The 20,096-nt window shown below is 33.6% G+C and overlaps 1 protein-coding gene across 7 annotated transcripts in view; it reads right to left on the bottom strand.

The window, feature by feature from the left end:
* Positions 1–1,330: 1,330 nt before the first annotated feature.
* The window catches only part of RPGRIP1L (RPGRIP1 like), a 58,614-nt gene continuing 39,848 nt past the window's right edge, over positions 1,331–20,096 (bottom strand). For 4 of the 7 annotated variants that reach the window (XM_042821513.1, XM_042821514.1, XM_042821516.1 and 1 more), the window contains exons 22-23: positions 12,287–12,470; positions 4,935–7,516 (exon numbers count right to left, since the gene is read on the bottom strand). In XM_042821513.1, coding sequence (XP_042677447.1) covers positions 7,179–7,516; positions 12,287–12,470 — 522 coding nt within the window. In that variant the 3' untranslated portion in view covers positions 4,935–7,178. The other 3 variants (XM_042821515.1, XM_042821517.1, XM_042821519.1) reach the window with 2 other exon arrangements.

The following is a 20,096-nucleotide window of genomic DNA, read 5'->3' as shown; positions in this document are numbered from 1 at the left end:
AGCCTACTGAAGATGAAGAGCCATTACTGAAGCCATTAGAGCACAGATGGTTCAAACTATATGCAGATATTCATACTTGCATTTCTGCATTATAGCTGCTTTTTTTTCCCCTCCTGTTGAACTGTAATGAATTGTCTCATAATCTATTCCATCTTCTTGCCATTAGCAGGCTTTGAATGTTCACAAATAGGAGCAAAGAACTCATTTTCCAGAGCTTTAATCACACAAAGAGGGAATGCCTAATTCTCTAAATGAAATGGTCTGTGATCACTGAAGCAGAGATTTAATATATCACGGCAAATTAGGTAGATTTTAATAAATTACTTATCTCCCTGAATACTTTACATATGCTTATGAAGAAACATAGCCTGTTTGCAAACAGTGGAAATCCACAGCACATAAAATCCTTTGAAGAAAATGACAAATAAAAAAGTAAATTAAAAAATGAAATGTATTATATCCTCGTTCTCAAGAGACAATCCTTTTGCAGCACTGGTTCACAGCTCCATTAAAAATATCAATTAAATCCTTCAATGAGATTGGTTAAAAGCTAGAAAATTAACTTTCCAAGATAGACACTGGTTATTCAGATACAACAATTCATTCCATGTCTGATAGAAGTTCTGAAAGTGATAGAAAACAAATGAAATCACAGTTGCTTGTCCCTACAGCTCAAACTAGGTGAAGCAAAATCTGATACTTTATGGCTTCTTTTTGTGCTTTGACAGATGTTGGCTGAAAGTAAATCTTTTACTGTATAGAAAAATTATTGTGCCTGCCCTCCCCCTACTTCAAATCATGATAATCATAAACAGCTGATTATAATGTTAGCGGAAGGGCAAAGTTAGTGAAAAAAAGGTTGCTGTAATTTAATAAGTCTTCCAACTAGCTTCATTTTTTATATTTAATTGATAGGAACTGTATGCATCAAAGAAAACACATACTGAGATTTAATGTGCATAAAATGGATATTAGCATTTTAAAGAGGCAGATTAACACATTAATCCAAGTAATTTTCATATATTGCTTTTAATAAAATCTTCACAGTATAAAATTCTTAATGAGGCTAATCACAGGCATTCCATTTAGCGGGGTGATTAGGGATAACATAGAAGTATTTTTAATCAGTTTTCTAAGGCTTATGGTTTTTTTTTTATTAAAAATTAAAAATTTGACTTGCATTTTTATTACTGTTTTATGTAGGAAAAAATGTTGAAAATGCAAATAAAGCACATCATTCAATCATGTAGGTATTAATTATTCACAAGGCGCTGTCCACTGTGGGGAGATGCTCAGCCCTAGGGGGGAAATATAAAAACAAACAGACCGAAAAGTTTACAAAACTTTATTATTATAAATTAAGAGTCCTTTTTGTATAAATTATACATTAAATATATTTTACGAATTGTGAAGATCTCATCTTTGAACACTGTCAAGTATGTATTTGCAGAAGAAACTTCTGTAGGCAAACTTCCCTTTCATGCCTCCGAGTCATCTTTGCATTCCTCGTAGACTGAACGCAGTGCATGGAGGGCTTCCACTGTTACTCTAAGCTTACCAATTATTGCACTATCATCTTGCGAATCAAAAACTAGAAAGGAAACATCAGAAAACAGCATTAGTAAATTCATTTAAGGCTTTGGTTTTGTTCCGATAATTTTGCTTAGGATTTGGATAGATTAAATGGCACCTAGCATATGCTGAAAGAACAAAAAATAGCTTCCAGTTCCGGCACTCAGCCCTATAGGATTTATAAAGAAAGCTCTCAGCCAACTTTCTCATTAGAAGTAGGACCTAGTACTCAGCCTACTGGAACCTGTGCACCCTAAGAACTACAAAGTTCTTCAAACAAAAGCATTTGCATTGGAATTAATTTTCAAGTAAAGAGAACTTCCTGTATGAAAACTGCTTATGCAAATTGTTTATTTTCCATAATTCACAAATACAGATATTCAGATATCAGAATGCAAGCTATTAGAGACATACCCACGTATGTAAATACCACTAAAATGTAAAAAACATGCAGATAGATGTATTTTGTACAGCAAGTATATACATTATGCACTGCCTATATGACCAGCACAAATCAGTTTGGGGAGCTATCAGTACTTAAATGGTAAACTGCTACTTTCCATCTGGTGCAATGTAGGCTTCTGTGTGCTGTAAAATAGCAAAGAGTAGACAAAGATGGTGTTTATCCACTATACCTTCATCTTTGTGCATGTGTATTTTAAAGCAGTATTTAAAATTTTTATTTTACAGAAATTAGCTAATGTGATTTACAATTGCACTCTTCTACAGTATCTACATAAGCCCTGAGGGCCACATTCTCTGCTGCTTTGATTAAAAACATGCTAACAGTCAAGAATGAGGTTACTTCCCATTCCTGCATAAAAAGTAATGAGGCTGTCTAACATGACTCTAGGAGGAATTGGACTTAAACCAAATAATCTTGACAGCACATCTCCTCAAAGCTATGTGTACAGCAAAGAAACAGCAAGGTTATGTATTTACTAAAAAGATTGGGATAAATACTCGGGGAACATGCAGTGATACTGTGTGCTACAATGCCCAGGCTGCTGGGACAGCCAGAGTTAAGTTCAGGGAAAGAAAAACAAAGGATAAACGTTCCATCATTTACCTTGCTGACACAGCTATTAGAGGACAGACTGGATGCTATTCTTAGAGATGCAAACAAATTGTATGTATCTTTGGACAAAATGCCAATCTGAAGAGGAAATTTCAGCGGAAATCATTCTTTTTACTTATAAGAATAGTAGGGTAACTGATTGAAAACAGAAAATGTAAATTAATTTCCCTCAGTTTTAATATTGTCACGTTATCCCCAAGACATACTATCATATGCCGTTGTATATGCTCATTTTCATCCAGTCCTAAAAAGTATAAAAGAAGTTTAGAGCATTTAACTTTTGAAAGAAGGATTAGAATCACATTGCCACTGGCAACAGCATTACCGTAAATCCATATGAAAAAGATACTAACTGTCAAGGGTATGTTTTAACTATCAGGAGACACTAGATATCTCCCTCTTGGAATAATCCAAACTTTTTATGGTGAAAAAGAAGCCAATATATTTTTTTATTTTTTAGAAAATCCAGTCCATTAGATAAACTTTATAAGCTTCAGTAGTGTTTTACTACGAAACAAATTAGTATCTGCAGGGATGGGGAGATAAGAGCAAGAATAATTGCATTTATATACAGTACTATTGCTTTCACAAATATAATATACATAAAGTTAAACAAAATAGTTTGAATACCTTATGACTGTAGGAAATGTTCCTCTCAACAGAGAAGTAGCTGGCATTACATAATAATGATTACCTAAGACAACTAATACTAGTGTTCTTCTTATCCTAATAATCTCAGATGATAATTGAGAGCTTTAAGAGTTTTGTGAAAGATGCTTTTCAACACAACAAAATAACTTTTATGTCACTATTAAATCTTATCAAACAGGAATGGTGACAAAATGACCATAAAATCCACAACAAAGGCAAGTTTCCAATGAGAGACTATGAAATGCCTTTTTGGAAGAGATACAATGCCTGTATAACTACTTAGAGAAAAATGACTGGTGGAAAAAGAATTAAGAGGTTCAGTCACAGAAAGAACTGCATCAAATCTGTGTATTATTTTTCCAGGATATGACAATTTAATTCTTCATAGAATTCTTATTTTGTTCCTTGAACTTTGATAAATACTTTTGGTATTTTAGTAATGGCACAGATGCAAATCATGCATGATAAAAGGAATGGATAAGAAACTATTTCTTTCCCTCACTAATCAGCCCATCATTCAAGGTATGGTAATCAGACATACGAGTGTGGAAGAATTGGTGCAGCTTTTGACCAGGACTAACAATTCTTGTTGTTAAGAGTGATTTGCAAGCACAGGCACACTACTTCTGGTAATCATGCTGCTCACTTACCTTTATAGGAGATTAACTGTTAACAGATACACTCCCAGCTTATTCTTTACTTAGCTTTACATAATGGAGAATGAGAATGGAGTGTAGCAGGTAATGACAAAAACAACAGATAGTCCTGTTCCTGCTACCCTGGAGATCAGAAAGGGCCAAACCAGACACCTCACTATAAAAAGACCAATTATCCTTCTCTGCTTCATAAACCTGTTATCATAAGACACAGGAAACAGAAGGTTCCACACCTACTCACCTCATCTTGCTTTAATAAGTCACAGTGAAAGTTCAGTCAGTCTGTTACAGAAGAAATCTTACTTTAAACTGTTAGACCTAAACCAAAGCCACTGGTATTTCATTTTGACCAGAGACACATTTTATACAGAGAATGCAAACTTAAGGTAAATCTGTAGATTACAGAATTACTTTAAGCACAATACAGAAATTAGCAATGCAGTATTTGTTAACACAAGTTTTAATAACAAAGTAATATATATTTACAGTCTTTTTGGATGAAGCATACTATACAAAATAGAGAGTCATAGTAAGCAGGCATGTCCTTAAAGTTCTTAGGTTTTATCAACTGATTATTCTGAGCTGAGTATGCTATTTTTTACTTCCTTTTCTTTTTTCCTTCAATTTACGTTTTAAGTAATAACAAAATGACACAGCTTTGAAAATTTTGTAAACTAATCGGGAGATCTCTAGTTGATATTAAGAAATTTCTTATCCAGACAACGTCAAACAACTACTTAGACAATACTGCTTGAATTTCTTATGCAAAGAAGAAATTCAAGTAACTGCTGGTTTCAGTAAGGTAACAGTAAAATAGGCTCTAAAACTCACCAAAAATATCTTGCTCGATGACATCCCTTCCTTTCTGAAATATCTCTCTCAAGCTGACATAAGCAAAACCGATATCTTCACATTCAAGATCCTGTTTGTCTTCTGGGGGATCACTGACCACTGTAAACAGTAGGCTGAGCAAAAAAAGAAAGAAAAAAAAAAAAAAAAAAAAAAGGATTTTTACCTTCAAAAGGGCTTAAAATCAACTCAAAAACATATGAAGAAGGCAAAAAGGCTCTACATTACCAGTTAAGCATAAACCAGATCTCTCTATTAATGATGTGCAATGTTTTCAACAAAAACAATAGTTTGAGAGACCCTTCCTGTCACATTATCCCTCCCTCTTTACCATTATTTAACAGTAGTAGAAGAAGTCACTTCGTTTCTTTACACTTCTTCCCAAAACCAAGTTTATACCTACATACTTTCAGGTATTTCAGAAAATTAATTTACACAACAATTAAAAGTAGTAAGGGGTATTTTTGTTTCTTTTCATTTTTCACACCACTGTCCAACACCATTCAAGCTGTCTGATGTGAAGAACTAAAAACAACCGAATGGCAATAATACTTAGTTTAGATTAAATGTCATTTATGTTGCATTGGCTAAAATCTTTGATAGCAAAGCTTGTAAGAGAAGTTCCACTACTTCAGTTCAGTCAGGCCACACTTAATGAAAGTGTCTGGGCTTGGACGTATGTATTGCTTGTTATGAAGTAAAACTTTTCATCTGTCCCCAGTTACAGTTCTTTTGTTTGCAAAGTAGTCTTGGAACTTGTTAACTGGATTCTTCTTGTAATGGTCAAAACCAGACGTGCTCCAGAAGTAGCCCTGCCAGCATTCTGCTGCAAAAAGACATTCAGTCAATAGGATCAGCTAGGAGTATTATGAATTATGAAAATCATCCCAAAATATGTATAGTGAATATCAGACCATTAGGAACAGACACATTGCTCTAGAGATTCTCTCCCACTGCTAGATAATACAGACATAGCCTTACTAAGTTCTAATCCATGCATTTTTTGATTTTATAACAAGTGGTGTGAGACATGAGATTGCATGATCACATGTAATGTATCTATTTATGTTCTAGTATGGAATTAATCATTACAAGCATCATTTCTAGCAACATTTGTGACAGTGAGTTCACCTGAAAACATACTACACAGTTCAGTACACTTAATATACTATCACTGCTCCTATAAGATGGCACAGTACAAGCATCAATAAAGTGTCAGGCTAAAGCGCACTGGGGCAGCTTTCAATGATATTTACATCCTTGATAACTTGGTTTCCTGAACTTTAAAGCTCAAATGTAAAGTTCAGTTCCTGCATCAGCTGAAAAAACTCTGATACTAGTTTTGTAAGGCCTGTGATAGAAAACGTGTTGAAGATATAATTTGGCCAGGTTTAAAAACGCACAGAACTGAAAAGATTTGGTGTATAGCAAACCTTTCATAAATTTTGTTGCTTGGTGGTACTCTTGCTAGGCTGAAGTAGGGAACTAGTCCAGTGATGGACTTCTTGCCTTGCTATCTGGTCAGCACAGAACCAAAACTTCACACAGTGAGAACAAATAAAACAACCTATGTATGTAACATTACTATGATAGTGACAATAAAAGATGAATGCTTCTTTTCTGGAAAAAGTTTTCTGCTGTTGTTGTACCTTATTTCATAAACAAAAACAGTCTGAACTTTTCAACTCAATCAATCTACATTAGATTTGGTAAATAAAAGACACTGCAGTATTTATAGGTGAAATCGTAGCCTAAAAGACTAATTAGTTTTCTTCACTGAATTATTTCCAAGGGGAAAAAAAAAAAAGAACATTCGGTCCTCTGTTTCATTAAATTCTTAATAGAGCACATTATCCACTTTCCTATTCTATATGATAAAACCAGCCTTCTGCTTGCTTATGTCTTTTGCATTTCGAAACTTCAGAATTCTTTTTGTGATATTTTCCATTCCCACAAGGATCTTTTCATGGAGTTTCGTGCTCAATTTCAATAAAATCTATTTCCTGTCAAAGTTGTGAAACTTTGCTTTAGAAGGGAAAAAGAATGAAGAGGGATCACCCTACCCTACTATAAAAATAAATAAAAAGTATTTTAGCCATGGACAACTAACCCTACATTTCAAATAGAATCAACAAATGTTCTCTTCTGCAATTAAATTTATATATAATAGCCAACCGTGGAATCAAATTATAAATAGGTTTTTGGAAATTCAAGGGCTAAAGAACACTTTCTAAAGCTTTCAAACTCTTAATTCTTTAAATTCAGAAAGCAAAAGATGTACTACTCTGCTATATGCAGTTTTAAAATTCAGTGCTGATGAAATGCTGATGATAGAGTCACGCTCTTGCAAATCAAGATTGTTAACAAAAATCTCAAAACATAGCACTAAACACATAACTCAACAATGAAAGAGACAGTGATGTCCCACGCCACACAAACCTACTCCAGGGAAGAAACGCGTATCCATCACCACTGCAAGATGTAGGTAACGTTCCCAGCTGAAACAGAATTCTCTCTAGTTCATTAGATATGTCAGTATAGTCAAGGAACAAGACAAGCCAAAAGGCAAACCTTAAGCGCTCTTTATAAAGACCTTTTATGGAGTTTTTCTGTGCTAATATGTACCTGTCAGTTTTTAGATCTGGCTTTTGAAGTATAGACTTGAGATACTCTCTTCTTGCGCGATTATTTGCCTTATCCACATGTATCACTGCAAAGCAAATTGGAATTAATATAATTATTTAAGACTATTTTTCATCTTCTACAAGAAAGATCATGAAGAAAAGAACAAAGAAAAACAAACATCTAATTCCCTTGTCTTTCCTAAGGAAAAGCAATAATGCCAGAATCAAATTTGAAAGGTCATGTGATCTAATGGCATGTCACTGGCAGGTTTATGTGCATACTGTCAAAAAAGATACAAGCAGCATCTAAGCATGCCACATAGCTGTCATTTTCTGTTAATGGCAATAGCAGTCATGATTTTAAAAGCCAGTGGTCTTTACTGCTTTGTATTTGAAGGGATTTACTGTATTTTCTTCCACTGAGGAACCTAGTGATAATGATAACTTATGGCAGAATGCTTGTCCTTTTTGACAGCCTCAGTAATTTAATCCTCCTTTCCTGCCACAATATTTCAATAAGAGGAACAACTAGACCAATGGACTGAAGAAAATCCACAGCCTGAGGAGTATGTGTGAATGCTCTGAAAGCCATCCAATGTTTTCCTTTATGAACCAGCATTTCTTCTTTCCTTTTTTCTTTATTTTTTTTTTTATTATTACCATTAATATGACCTACAGCAAAAAATAGACTTGCTTTGGAAAAACAGTAAAATAATAAAAAAACAGAGCTCTAGGAAATTTTTAGGAGGTTTTTTGGGCATCTTGTATTAAGAAAGTTGCTCATTTCTTGCACATGCTATCAACCAACAAGTATTACAAGAGCTTAAACTACTCCAAAAGATTATTAAAAGCCTGTATGAGAAAACCGAAAAATCAGTATTAAAAGAACTAGTAAAGCAGTTGCAAAAATGTTTGAGGACAGAAGTAGCATGAATGCAGCTCTGAGTCATAAACATAGCTCCTAGGAACTTGGTTTTTTTTGTTTTTTTGTTTTTGAAGGCAGCAAGAGTTAGAAATTTGTCTCTTTTTAAATTCCATAATCTTTACTATTCAAGAGCCTCATTTTCCTCTAGTAACTCTTAAACTACATTTTTTGCTTTAAAAGCAAAACAAGAAAAAAAAAAAACAACCCACCTCTTTTTCCTTCTCCACATCAAATTAAGGTTTATTACATGTTGTTATAAAGCTTTAAATTATTTCATGCTCTCATATGTTATCCAAGTAAATTTATTTGTTTAACAAAAGTTAATAATTTCACCAAGGTACAGAGTAATGGAATATAGATATACAAAATAGAGATAAGAAGGTTCATATTAATTCCTTGCAAAGGAATTTATTGAGGGTTATACCTCTATCAAAGAGTTCTTCTAGGAAGCACATCTTGTAGAGCCACCAGTTTTCCAGTTTTCTTCAAAGCTGCTTCTCAACTCTTAGGTAATCATTACTAGAAAGTAGTTACTTAGAGAAAATAGCCAGCACTTGAATCATACAATGAAAGAAATCTACAGTTCAGCACCTTTTCCCCTACCAGCAGGGAGCAAAGCATTGGTGCTTGGAGTCCTAAATTTCTACCCACAACATGGTGAATTTCTTGGACAGGCTAAAAGAAGCTGTTACTGCCATCTGCTATTCTTTTGGGTAAGTGCATGACTTTCCACATGTGCTAGTGACTCTCATGGCCAAGTACACTTGGGGCCATCACAGGAAACGATGGGAGGCAGCAGGGAGACAGATGAACAGCCAAGGAACTTCAAAGGAGCAGCCACATCAACAGATTCTTCCTTTCCCCAGAAGAATTCAAACTGGAATTTCCTAAGTTTGCTAATCCTGTATCTAAAATAATTTTGAAATGGAAGTCTGTTCACAAATCTAAAGAGTTTGAACTCAGTGGAACTCAAGTAAAATATTCAACACAAGAACTTTTTCCACATCTGGGGGAAAAAGTGATTAACCATAGCAAAAAGGAACTTACATTTTTACGTAGTGATGAATAACTTGCTTTCATATCACCCCATAATACTGCTTGAACTTAGCATTATAAGATTGCTCCAATGCACAGAACATCTTCTGTTTCTATCCAGTTAATTGCAAAAATCATTCAACGTTAACTTGTGACAGTTTGCATCTAAAATTATCATTTCTAAGTTCATCCTAAAGAAGCACCACAATCTGAAAAACGACAGCATCCCTGAATCTTACCAAAAATCACCGCAATTCTAAATAACAACATAGTTGGTTGTGTTACAGAATACTACTTCCGTAATGCAGTTTCTAACAGAGCTAAATGTGCATGTGATGAAGCAAAGAGTTTATCACAACGATAAAAGAATGCCTCATATTGTGTTGAGCACTAATGGAAAAAAGGAATCATCACTGGGAAGCACGTCTACATTTCTGTTATGAAATTTGAACACTCCTTTGGTCTTTTTATACTCGTACTTCAAGGTTGTCCATATAATCACATGTTAACTGAGAAAGCATTTTGATTAGTGATTTGATTTTTGATAAACCTTCTTGTACAAACTGTTACATATGAACCAATGAAAGCAAAAACTTGAGCTGCTCAAATAAAAAATAAAAATAATTATAATTAATGATTTTGGAATACTTATGGATGCACATATTTTTCTATGCAAAACCTAGAACACTAACTTTCCTTCTAAGTGCAAAGCACATTTCTTTCTCCTGATGCAAATCTCATTTTTATTAAAGAAAATATTCAATTAATTTCAAATATTCAACATGTTGAGTTCTAACTAGATGTAAGAGAGAACTAAACAAATAAAAGATGCCGTAAAGCTACAGTAAACACACACGAATTTCATTTCTGTTATCTTGCTGGCTTTCCAACTGACAATATCAAACAGTAGACTCACCTCCCCTCCCTACCCCCGCCACGTGGAAAGCTAATTTTAAGCAGAAATTGGCAGACTAACATGTAAACAGAACTCCACAAATAACAACCATATTACTACAATACTGTGGAATATAATCCTGGAGAAACTAAGACCAAAACCACTTTCTGATATGTCAGAAAATTTTAAAGTTTAAGCAGTTCTACAATAGCAAATAGAGTAGCAAATGAAAAAGCAGTTATGAAGCCAAATTTTGACAAGCAGAAATAGTACAATGTAGCACTACCAGTTCAGAATTCATTAGGAATTACAGACTCCGCAAAGCATGATAGTGTCTTCCAATATCACAGCTTGAAATATCTTTAAATTTCATAATTGTCTGAAGGGGCTGTAATTTCATTATTTATTCATCACTGGTTCTTCTTTCCCACCTTTAACTTATCTGTTCTAACTTTATTATGTTTTGCTAGTTGTACTTTGTGGAGCTGATAATTAAAAAAATCTAATATTATGCTTAGATCATATCCAAAACACATGAGTCCCAAGGCTGGGTAATAACTTCTTTTTAATACTGTCTGAATGTTTCTTACATGCCAAACAATGACAACTCTAAAAGGAAGAGAAATCGAGTGCTAGAATGCTTTTGTTGGCTTATCGTGTAATTTCAATGTGGTTTTACAAATTTCATTTCAATAATTGCTTCCTGTCTAGCATATTTGGATAATTGTTTACAGCAGCTAGCAAGATGAACACTGTTAAACTAAAAGTTCTTATTTATCTGATGCCTTACTCTTATTTCTCATATGATGACAGGACTCCCATTTGTTTAAATGGAAGTAAGCCTCAGCAAATGAAATGCAGTTTGTAGTGTTCTCTACTTTTTGGTGTTTGTTTTTCCTAAAGCCATACAAAGATTAGTGTCTTCCTCAAAGTTACAGAAATTAAAGCATTTTAACCCATCCTATATTTTCCCTCATATGGGCATTTGCACAATAGAAAGAAAATTCTCGATGCAACATCTACAGGGGTTACAATCTTCAACTTGGGGGTAATTCAATAGTTCGTGAATATTAGAAGGATATAACTTAATAGAAAAAAATCTTCACAGTCTCCCTCTAAAAATCAGAATTATGGTTTTAAAGATCTGACTGCGATACGATTTACAAAGCCATTTAAGAAAAAAACTATTTTCAAAAGAATCCTTAATACGAATGTGTCTATCAGCAGTGTTTCCAAATAGCAAAATGATTCATCTTCTCCAAGATATTCTAAGTAAAAATACATTACTTAATTAATGCCCAAGAAAACACGAAGCACCCAGACCGACTCTTAAATGTAGTAGAATTTAATAGCAAAAAAATAAAATCAAATGTTAATGAATAAGTAAATTGAAATACCATGGAATTGCTGGAAAAATAATTAATAGAAGCTGTTTTCAGGTGCTTTTCAGAAAATAGCATGGAGGATGCAAGATTAAGTAATTTGAAGAATACAACCAGGTATTAGCATTAAACACTGCTGAATAAACCACTTCAAAAAGTCCATACTAAGGGACTACTGGATAATACCAAGCAATGGTCAAGTCCTCTTTCTCTTTTGAACTGTTTTAGTTGTGTATAGTTATAGGGAATGCTCATCTGCTGTGTCATCAGATACCAATAAAGACACCACTTCATTTTTTTTTCAGAAATACCTAATTTGAGTTATATGAAATCTATTTTTCAAAATTATAGACTAACAGTATGCTTAAGTATGCTGTACTATCATCATTTCTTACAGAAGCATAATTCAACAGTTTATTTTTTATTAGCTAGTTGCAACCCTAGCATTTCTTGAGAAAATTTGTAACAGTTCTGAAAATATTTGGGAACCAAACAAATACAACTGGAACACAAATAAATCCAACTACCATATAAAGGACTTAGACTTTACTGATAGGCTTTGATTTAGAAGAAAATTTAAAGAAGAAAATAAATCTGATTAGAAATTCATTACACTTACCACTGCTATAGTTATAGTGAACCGTGTGTCCACTTGGTGGTTTTGGAAGTGACATTGGGGTCTCGTGTGCAGTGAAATTGTAAAATCTGCATTCTACAAACAGTTGTTGTATTGTTTCATCTTCTACAATTCGTGACTCAAAAAGACAAAACGATATAATTTCAATCTTGATTTTTTCAGTTGCCTGTTTAAAGACAAAACACAAATACGAATTATTTTTCTTTTCTTCAAGTGCTAACTAAAACACAAACATACACGTGTAAAACATTGGGTGCTTTGTATGAACATGTACTGATTGATTTTGACATGGACACAATGAGATTCTAAAGCCCTAGGGTTTGAAGTTGAGAGTATTGCTGGAACAGATACTGATTTACAAGTGGTGTTGAAAACACTTTTTTTTTTTTAATAGTCATACTCTGCTGGAGAAGGATAAGCTGGGGCTATCTTCATACATTAATTATATCTGAACTACAGATTTCAGTTGCCATTATTTATAACGATAAACAAAGTCATCTGTACCTTCTTCCCACAGCCACCTGAAATAGGCTCAGTAATACGAGGTAACAGCAATTTGCCAGTGAAGGAGAACTTTTAGACTTCCATGCCTACTGCAGACTGTACTACAGTTAGCTCAATAAAATGACAAAGTCAAATCACAAAGTACTTGGGCATATTAAGTAACACTGTACATATATGGAATTCAATTTCACACACTGAACTTGTCTAGTAAAATCAAATACCATTAAATGGTAAAATTAACAATATGATAATAAAGTATTCCAATTGGTCTCCATCAGCACCTTTAGCTAAAATGACATTTTTCCTATTGCTTATAGAAATTGTTTCATATCACCTAGCAACGTCTGTATTATTTGCTTACAGGTATATTTTAATAAGTGTTATTGTCTTTAAGTAGAAATGTCAGATCTGACAGGTAGAGTCACAGCTTTTTCCCTAGGTAACTGTGATTTAAAAAAAAAAAAAAAAAAAAAGCCACTACAATTTCAAAGTTGAAGTACATAGATGAGCATTCAAAGATGAGAGTCATCAAACAATAAGCAAAGCTTATTCAAAAAATACATTTATATTTTATTTTTTTCTTTTCACGTTCACAACTTTATTAGAAATATTTCCCCTAGTAAATATTTCAATGAGACCTTATGGTAAACGTAGGTCATTTGAAGCAAAAAATTTTATTCAAAAGATCTGCATTCTAGATTCAGTGTCAGAACTGCAAATCAATGCACTAATTTATTATGGAGATAGCCTGGGTTTTTCCAAGCAAATTATATTATTAATCAAACTGAAAAGCAGGTGTATTCTATTGTAAAAATATCCATCATATAGAACAATTTCCATTGCTGTCAAGCCCTTTCAATATTTGATGAAGTAATTTTACCCCCTCCTTTCAAAAGACATTTCCTTTTATTATGTATCCTAAGACACTTTAACTAAAAACCCAAATCTGAATATTTCAATAAGGTTGTTTTATTATTCAGTAGATTCATGGAAATTTTACTAGGATGACAGAGAAAATTCCACACCATTCTGTCTCCACTAATCCAGGTACATGGCTTCAGCTGGCAATATTACTAGGATTAGCATAGAATGATGAAATATTTAAAGGAAATTCTTTTTCTAAAATCTAATAAATCAAATGACTGCCAAATGTCATTAAAGTGATGGTCTTTGACTTGAATATGCTTTTCATATTCAAATTTGAAAAGAAAGAGATGAAAGCCTGGAAAGGTTACTCAGTTTCAACTAATAACCTCAAGCACTCTACATTCACATGCATAAAAAATGAAATTGGCTCCATTGTCTAATCTTACTTCAGAAACAACTCTTTTCTTCTTGCACTGAACAGATGTATTAGCATCTGTATTTCAAGTGATATGCTGAGGTTTGTTTGCCCCAAACTATTTAGCAGCTACATCAAGCTAGTTTGTACAGGCTGTAGTTTAGGAATCAACTCCAAATACCATAGCCTGTATTATTAACTGGTTCTTTTACATCACTTGAACTTGTTTGACATAATTAACCTTTGTAATTGCACACTGTAAGCAAAAAATGTTATAGTTTTTTTTTTAAGGAGAGCAAGATAAATCCAGGTATTGACAGTACTGTTAACTCAGAACAGAACAACTAACTCAGTCATACTGTTACAAAGTTGTAACTATTACAAAGTTGTCGTTATTATTACTTCTGTGCTAAACACACAAAAAAGAAAGCCCTCATTTTATTAATATTAAGCACAAATACAGCATATATAAAGGAGAACAGAAGCTGACTTAAAAAAAATTTGCAAATAAAAATACAGGACTGATAAAGAACAGCATTGCTACTATGTCATATTTCACTACTAATATAAATCAGTTATATTACGTGGCCTGTGGTGGAAATATACATAGCATGCAATATATGATAGGAATTAATTTTTAAGCAACTATTTACACTTATATGATATACACTGAAGTATTTCAATTTAAATCTTTAAGGTTTTCTGCTTTGTTTTACTTTTGCCTTGGTCTTATTAGTTACTATTCAAGTGAAAAATGGACAGCTTGTCTTGATCAGTTATATTTTTTGTCTTGCACAGTTATATTTTGAAAGGAATAAAATTCTTCTTCAAATATTTTAAACAGAAGTCTAGTAAGAAATTTCCTCTAACAGAAAAATTGGATATACCTATAAAAATAAAAAGAATTCCAAAACAAAACTTTCAGTGATTACTTCTGAGAAACTGGTTCAGTATGACGGAAAAGAAATATAGGCAAGATTCTTAGTCTATGGCAATATTCCTTCTTTCTGTACCATTTTTCATGTCAAGGTGAACATCTATTTTCTTATTTTTCTCATAATCGTGTAGATGTGAGGAAAGAAAGAAGGGTACAGCAATATTCCCTTTTCATTCTTCTAATGGATAGGATTACAGAAGTGCACCCACTTCAGACTCTCTTAAACATGGAGTGACCTCTTTGTCACCTGTTTAATAGCTGTTTTAGAGTCCAACTTGCTGTTGAAGAAGGGAAAGGCACACACAGCCCTCGTAGGACCTCCGGCCTTTGACACGTTTTATGAGTAGAACGCAGCACTACGAAGTTGGCACAGCAGCAAGGTTGAGTGCAACCCAACCAACCCCTATGAAAGCGGTACTGTTGCAGTCCTGTACCAACCTATAGCCATCTATCTATTGCACTCCCTCCAAGACACTTCCTTTTTTTGTTTTTCCTTCAGTGTTTCAACACTCAAACTTTATGCTACCAGATAACTGAGTATCAAATACCAATAGGATCAAAACTGAAAGCCAGTTAACTACACGTTAGTAGCAACTGGTCACAAAACTCCGTAATTCCAGTGCTCTGTAAAAGCCTTAACACATCTTCAATTTGTGAAGCATGATCCTTAGCTAAATAAGCATAAAAGACAAAAATGCTTAACAAAACGACCACTTATTCTATACAGTTCAGCTGTGTTCCTACTCATCAACATTTAAACTACAGAAATAAGATTAAACAAAAAGTAACAGTAATACGTAAAAAAAGCCTACAGAAAAACAAACATGACAGGATTCTGGCTTCTATATGCTCTTTCTCTTTATGTGGATCGTAGACTTTGATTTGATTTCAATAATACATTTTTAAAAAAATTTCTATGTGAAATAAAAGCCATTTAGGAAAAAAGCCTGGTAGGAATGAAGTATCAGTATAGCTTTTCCATTTGCTAAGAGGGAAGTTAGAGTGACAAAATACAATAGATGGCATATTTTTAATAAAGTTATTCTTTAATTAGATGCTAAACACACTACATTTGTGAAGGATACCCAATCTCCCATTATGCTTTTGTTCGAAGACAATATAAAAATTAATGGAATATGAGTCTCCCTTACACTATCCACAACATGAAAAACGTTCTTGCTAAAGTATTCCAGCTAATGAAAACCCAAATTTAGTTTCTAATCCCATGCAGTGCTCAAGCTTTATCAGCAAAAACCACCAAGTTCTGTCCTGGATTATTTCTCTTTTTGATTATAGCTCCTGTCTAACAGTGACCATACTACAGTAGGACCATAATACAGCCCACAGTGATCTTAAAAATGGAGAAGAGGTAATGCAGATTTTTCATTTTAGACCCATTGGTTCACTTTGACAATAGTGACTACAACGCCTTAATAAATACCTCACACTTTGCCTCAATAAACAGTTCTGTTTCATGAGTTCTAGTTCTTGTTTTGATAAACTAACTGCTGTACTTATCTTACTTTTCCAATTTCTTAAAAACAAAAGCACTAAGCAGCTAAGGTTAGATCTAGACAAGACTAACTGAATATTGAAGATTAGTATTTTTGATAAAGCAGATAGAATCATACCAACTCAATTACACTGCAAAATACAAAAATCTTAACATTTTAGGTCCATAAAATTCAGCTTGGGTCAATTTAAGAAAAGCATTGAGTACTCAGGAATCTCCCTAAAGGTACACCTAGGTGCTGAACTCCTGCAGAAAGTAAGATTAAAAGAGGAATAGAGGAAGTCAAAGTTTAAAATAGCAAATGATACCCAAATCACTTTTTCTTCAATGAATGCAGATATTTCACAGGAGTAAGTGCAATATTTAAGGAACTGTACAAAAAAGGCACAATAAAAGGAAAAGTATTTATAGCTTTCCTATACATAAACTTCGTTTAAATATTCCCAACTTTCTACAACCACTGCATTGCACAGATGAATCACAATCAATTGCTGATGCTTGTTAATAGCTTTTAAGAGACTTCAGTATCTAAATGAAACCCAGAGATCTAAAATGAACCAACAATGACAATTTTCAATAAACCTCTGAGTGCAAGATAATGCACTCTCAGTATCTGCAGTGAAATACAGAGATGTAAACACACCTAAAGAAAAAAAAAAAGTGGGACCACCACCAAATGAACTGGTTTTGCCAGTAATTGCCTTATGGGCATATTTTAAGTTGGAAGCTGACAGCAGTAAATTATATTGTGATAACTGAATGCCGTATTATCTCCTCTACAGATTAAGTGCAGACATAGGGGTGAAAGGGAGGAGGAGTGAATGCGAAAAGAGGTTTTTTTTAATATAAAGACCGTGCCAAAGAAAATGCAAATTTCCAGTTTTGATGTCTATTTTGAGGATCTGAAACAAGGCTTTTAATCAACGTATTATACATCAAATTGATAATGTTAACTTCTGATTATTCAAATGTATGAAATATTCATAGAGAACTGTCCAAACTTTTACATTTCTCAGACTTCTTTTCTCTATTAATTATCATGCCTGGAAGCTTTTCAGTAAAAGCAGCAGCCATCAGCCTGACTGAACCTGACAAGCTAGCAAGGCCCAATTACACTGGCACTCTCTGGCACTTTGATGTGCTGGAAACGAAAAGAGATAGGGGCAAATTGTATAGCACATTATGTTAATGACTTGATTTAATCCAGCCACTAAACTTTATGTAGCCTGTTAAAAAAGATGCTAACACTAATTACACCACTTTGGAAAGGAAAGAAGGGGACAAGCATTTCATACCGACAAAGTGAAGCTCATAAATGTTGTAAATGAAATGAAACAAAATGAAGTAATCTATGATTAATTATACATCATAGACAAGAAGAAAAGAGAAAGAAGCAAGTGGTACAGCTAAGTAGTGGAAAATCTGTTAGATTCCCTTTATGATCAACATCTCAGAGAAATAACCATGAACTGTCTAATTTGCAACATGCAAAAAAGAAACAGTATGATCTTAAGTAGCTTAAACAGTTTGGCATACAACTTAGATTCATAGGATAATTAGCATAACAATCACTTAAAATCACAAGACTTATTTACACTGTTTGATTACCAGCAGGATACTTATCTCACAAGATAAAAGGCATTGGTTTTTAATCTTTTTAAAAATATGAATTAAGTACCAACTTTCACATGCTGCATTTGGTAAACTAGAAATTCCAAATACATCGATGCCTAATTTTAAAATCAAATTTGTATCGCGTTGCCTTCATAACCTATAGCTTTAATTTTATTATCCACTCTTCTTGCACTTTGTTACCTGATGAACAGATCTACAAAGAGGGAAACTTGAACTCTCTACTCGCTCAGAAATGTTTTTCCATGGTTTTGATAACATGAAATAGAGGATGATAAGGAATGCACAGATAAACCCTATTATCGTTTGACTCGGTACAGATGAGTAGCAGTCATTTAAGTTCTCAAAGTTACAGATGGAAATGCAGTGTTTATACATATGTTTTTAGAATGTTTCATTTTCAAAAATACCTTCTTAATCTCCCTCTAGCTGATGTAACTGGTGACATTTAGCATTTCTAAAACCCTTCTACAATTTAAAATAAAAAAAAAAAAAAAAAACAAAGCAATATTTCTCCTGAGAAACATTACCTAAAATTGCTACTTACTTGGCTAAATTTCAAGAGCCTTTACTTAAATAACAAACAGAAAAATCAAATTACATCTAGGCTGACAGGATATAACAGTATGGTATATCCTTACTCCTTTAAAAGGAGACTAGGACAGTCCAGAGAAGTCTTAACTATTAGAAGTATTGCAATCAATTTCAAGTGCTAGATGCCTGCTTTTCAGTATTGTTTGGTGAACATTGCATAAATTATATTATAGAAGTACTAAATGGTCTCATCTTTATAAAGAACTATACTACTGAAATACTGTTTGAAGTACATTTTCCACAATGGTATTATGTTGTATTTCATATACGTGACTCTATGCTCATTAATTGCAGGTTTTTAGGACAAGCCAAAAGAATGCTACATTTACATGCACACAAATGGAAGCACAAAAAATGTGCTCTGAAATGATACTGTATCTGCACAAACTTTTTTGAAAACAAATCTTTAGTTTTTAAATTATTGTGAAGTCAAAGAAATCTATTTGGCTGCATTGGAACGCATGCAAGGTTTCCACACTATTAACAGCCTCAAGCTTATGCAATTTTAACAATATTTAATCAAATGAATATACTGGGATGAGTCAGTAGATGTACTACAGACTGTGACCAATTATTTTTTTTTCCCTTCTCTGAAAGCAGCAAAAGTAAAAAACACACATTTTCTTAAGTGTGGCAAAGACAAGACTGAAGGAGGACTGAAGAATGAAATAAAGATCTTCAGACATTCATATTAGAACATGCTTAGGGAGATTTTGTCCTTACTAAAATTTGATCTCAGATTTACACTAATCAGAAATCTGTAGTTCCAAGGTTTTGTTGGTCACAACAAATGCAGCACAGAAAGATACCAGTAATTATTAATAAATCTCCTAATTTTCTACAGTTTGTTTTTGGTTGACTCAACACAGGGAAGGATAATATACGGAAATCCCAGAGATGGGAACCAAGGTTTTTCTGGCAGCAAAAATCAAGTTACAACACTGGTAACAATGACAACAAATCAGGTTGCTAAAGAACAGCAAATAGAGTTAAAGGAACCAAAATGTTCAGAAACATACGAAAACAAATCATGTCACAGAATAGAACAGTTAAACTGTACGAGACCTTCAAAGGCCATCTAAGTTAAACTGCCTGCCCACATCAGGGCTAATCAGAAGTTAAAAATACCAGCGCCTTTCTCTCCACTTCCCATCCTCAGGAGGATGCAGAGAGCAATGAGATAACCTGCAAGTAATGTTTCCTCCAGAAAACTCAAGTGGGCCACTCCTCACAGGAAGTGCCTTGCAGCCCTTTTATGAATTTGTTGCCCTCTGGATGCTTTCAAGTAACTTAACTTCATTTATATATATATATTATGGAATCCGGAACT

The sequence above is a fragment of the Centrocercus urophasianus genome, unplaced genomic scaffold, assembly GCF_019232065.1.
Source record: "Centrocercus urophasianus isolate 14NV4802_14NV808 unplaced genomic scaffold, USGS_Curo_1.0 seq_2, whole genome shotgun sequence".
Taxonomy (NCBI): domain Eukaryota; kingdom Metazoa; phylum Chordata; class Aves; order Galliformes; family Phasianidae; genus Centrocercus; species Centrocercus urophasianus.
This window is presented reverse-complemented; position numbering and strand designations above follow the sequence as displayed.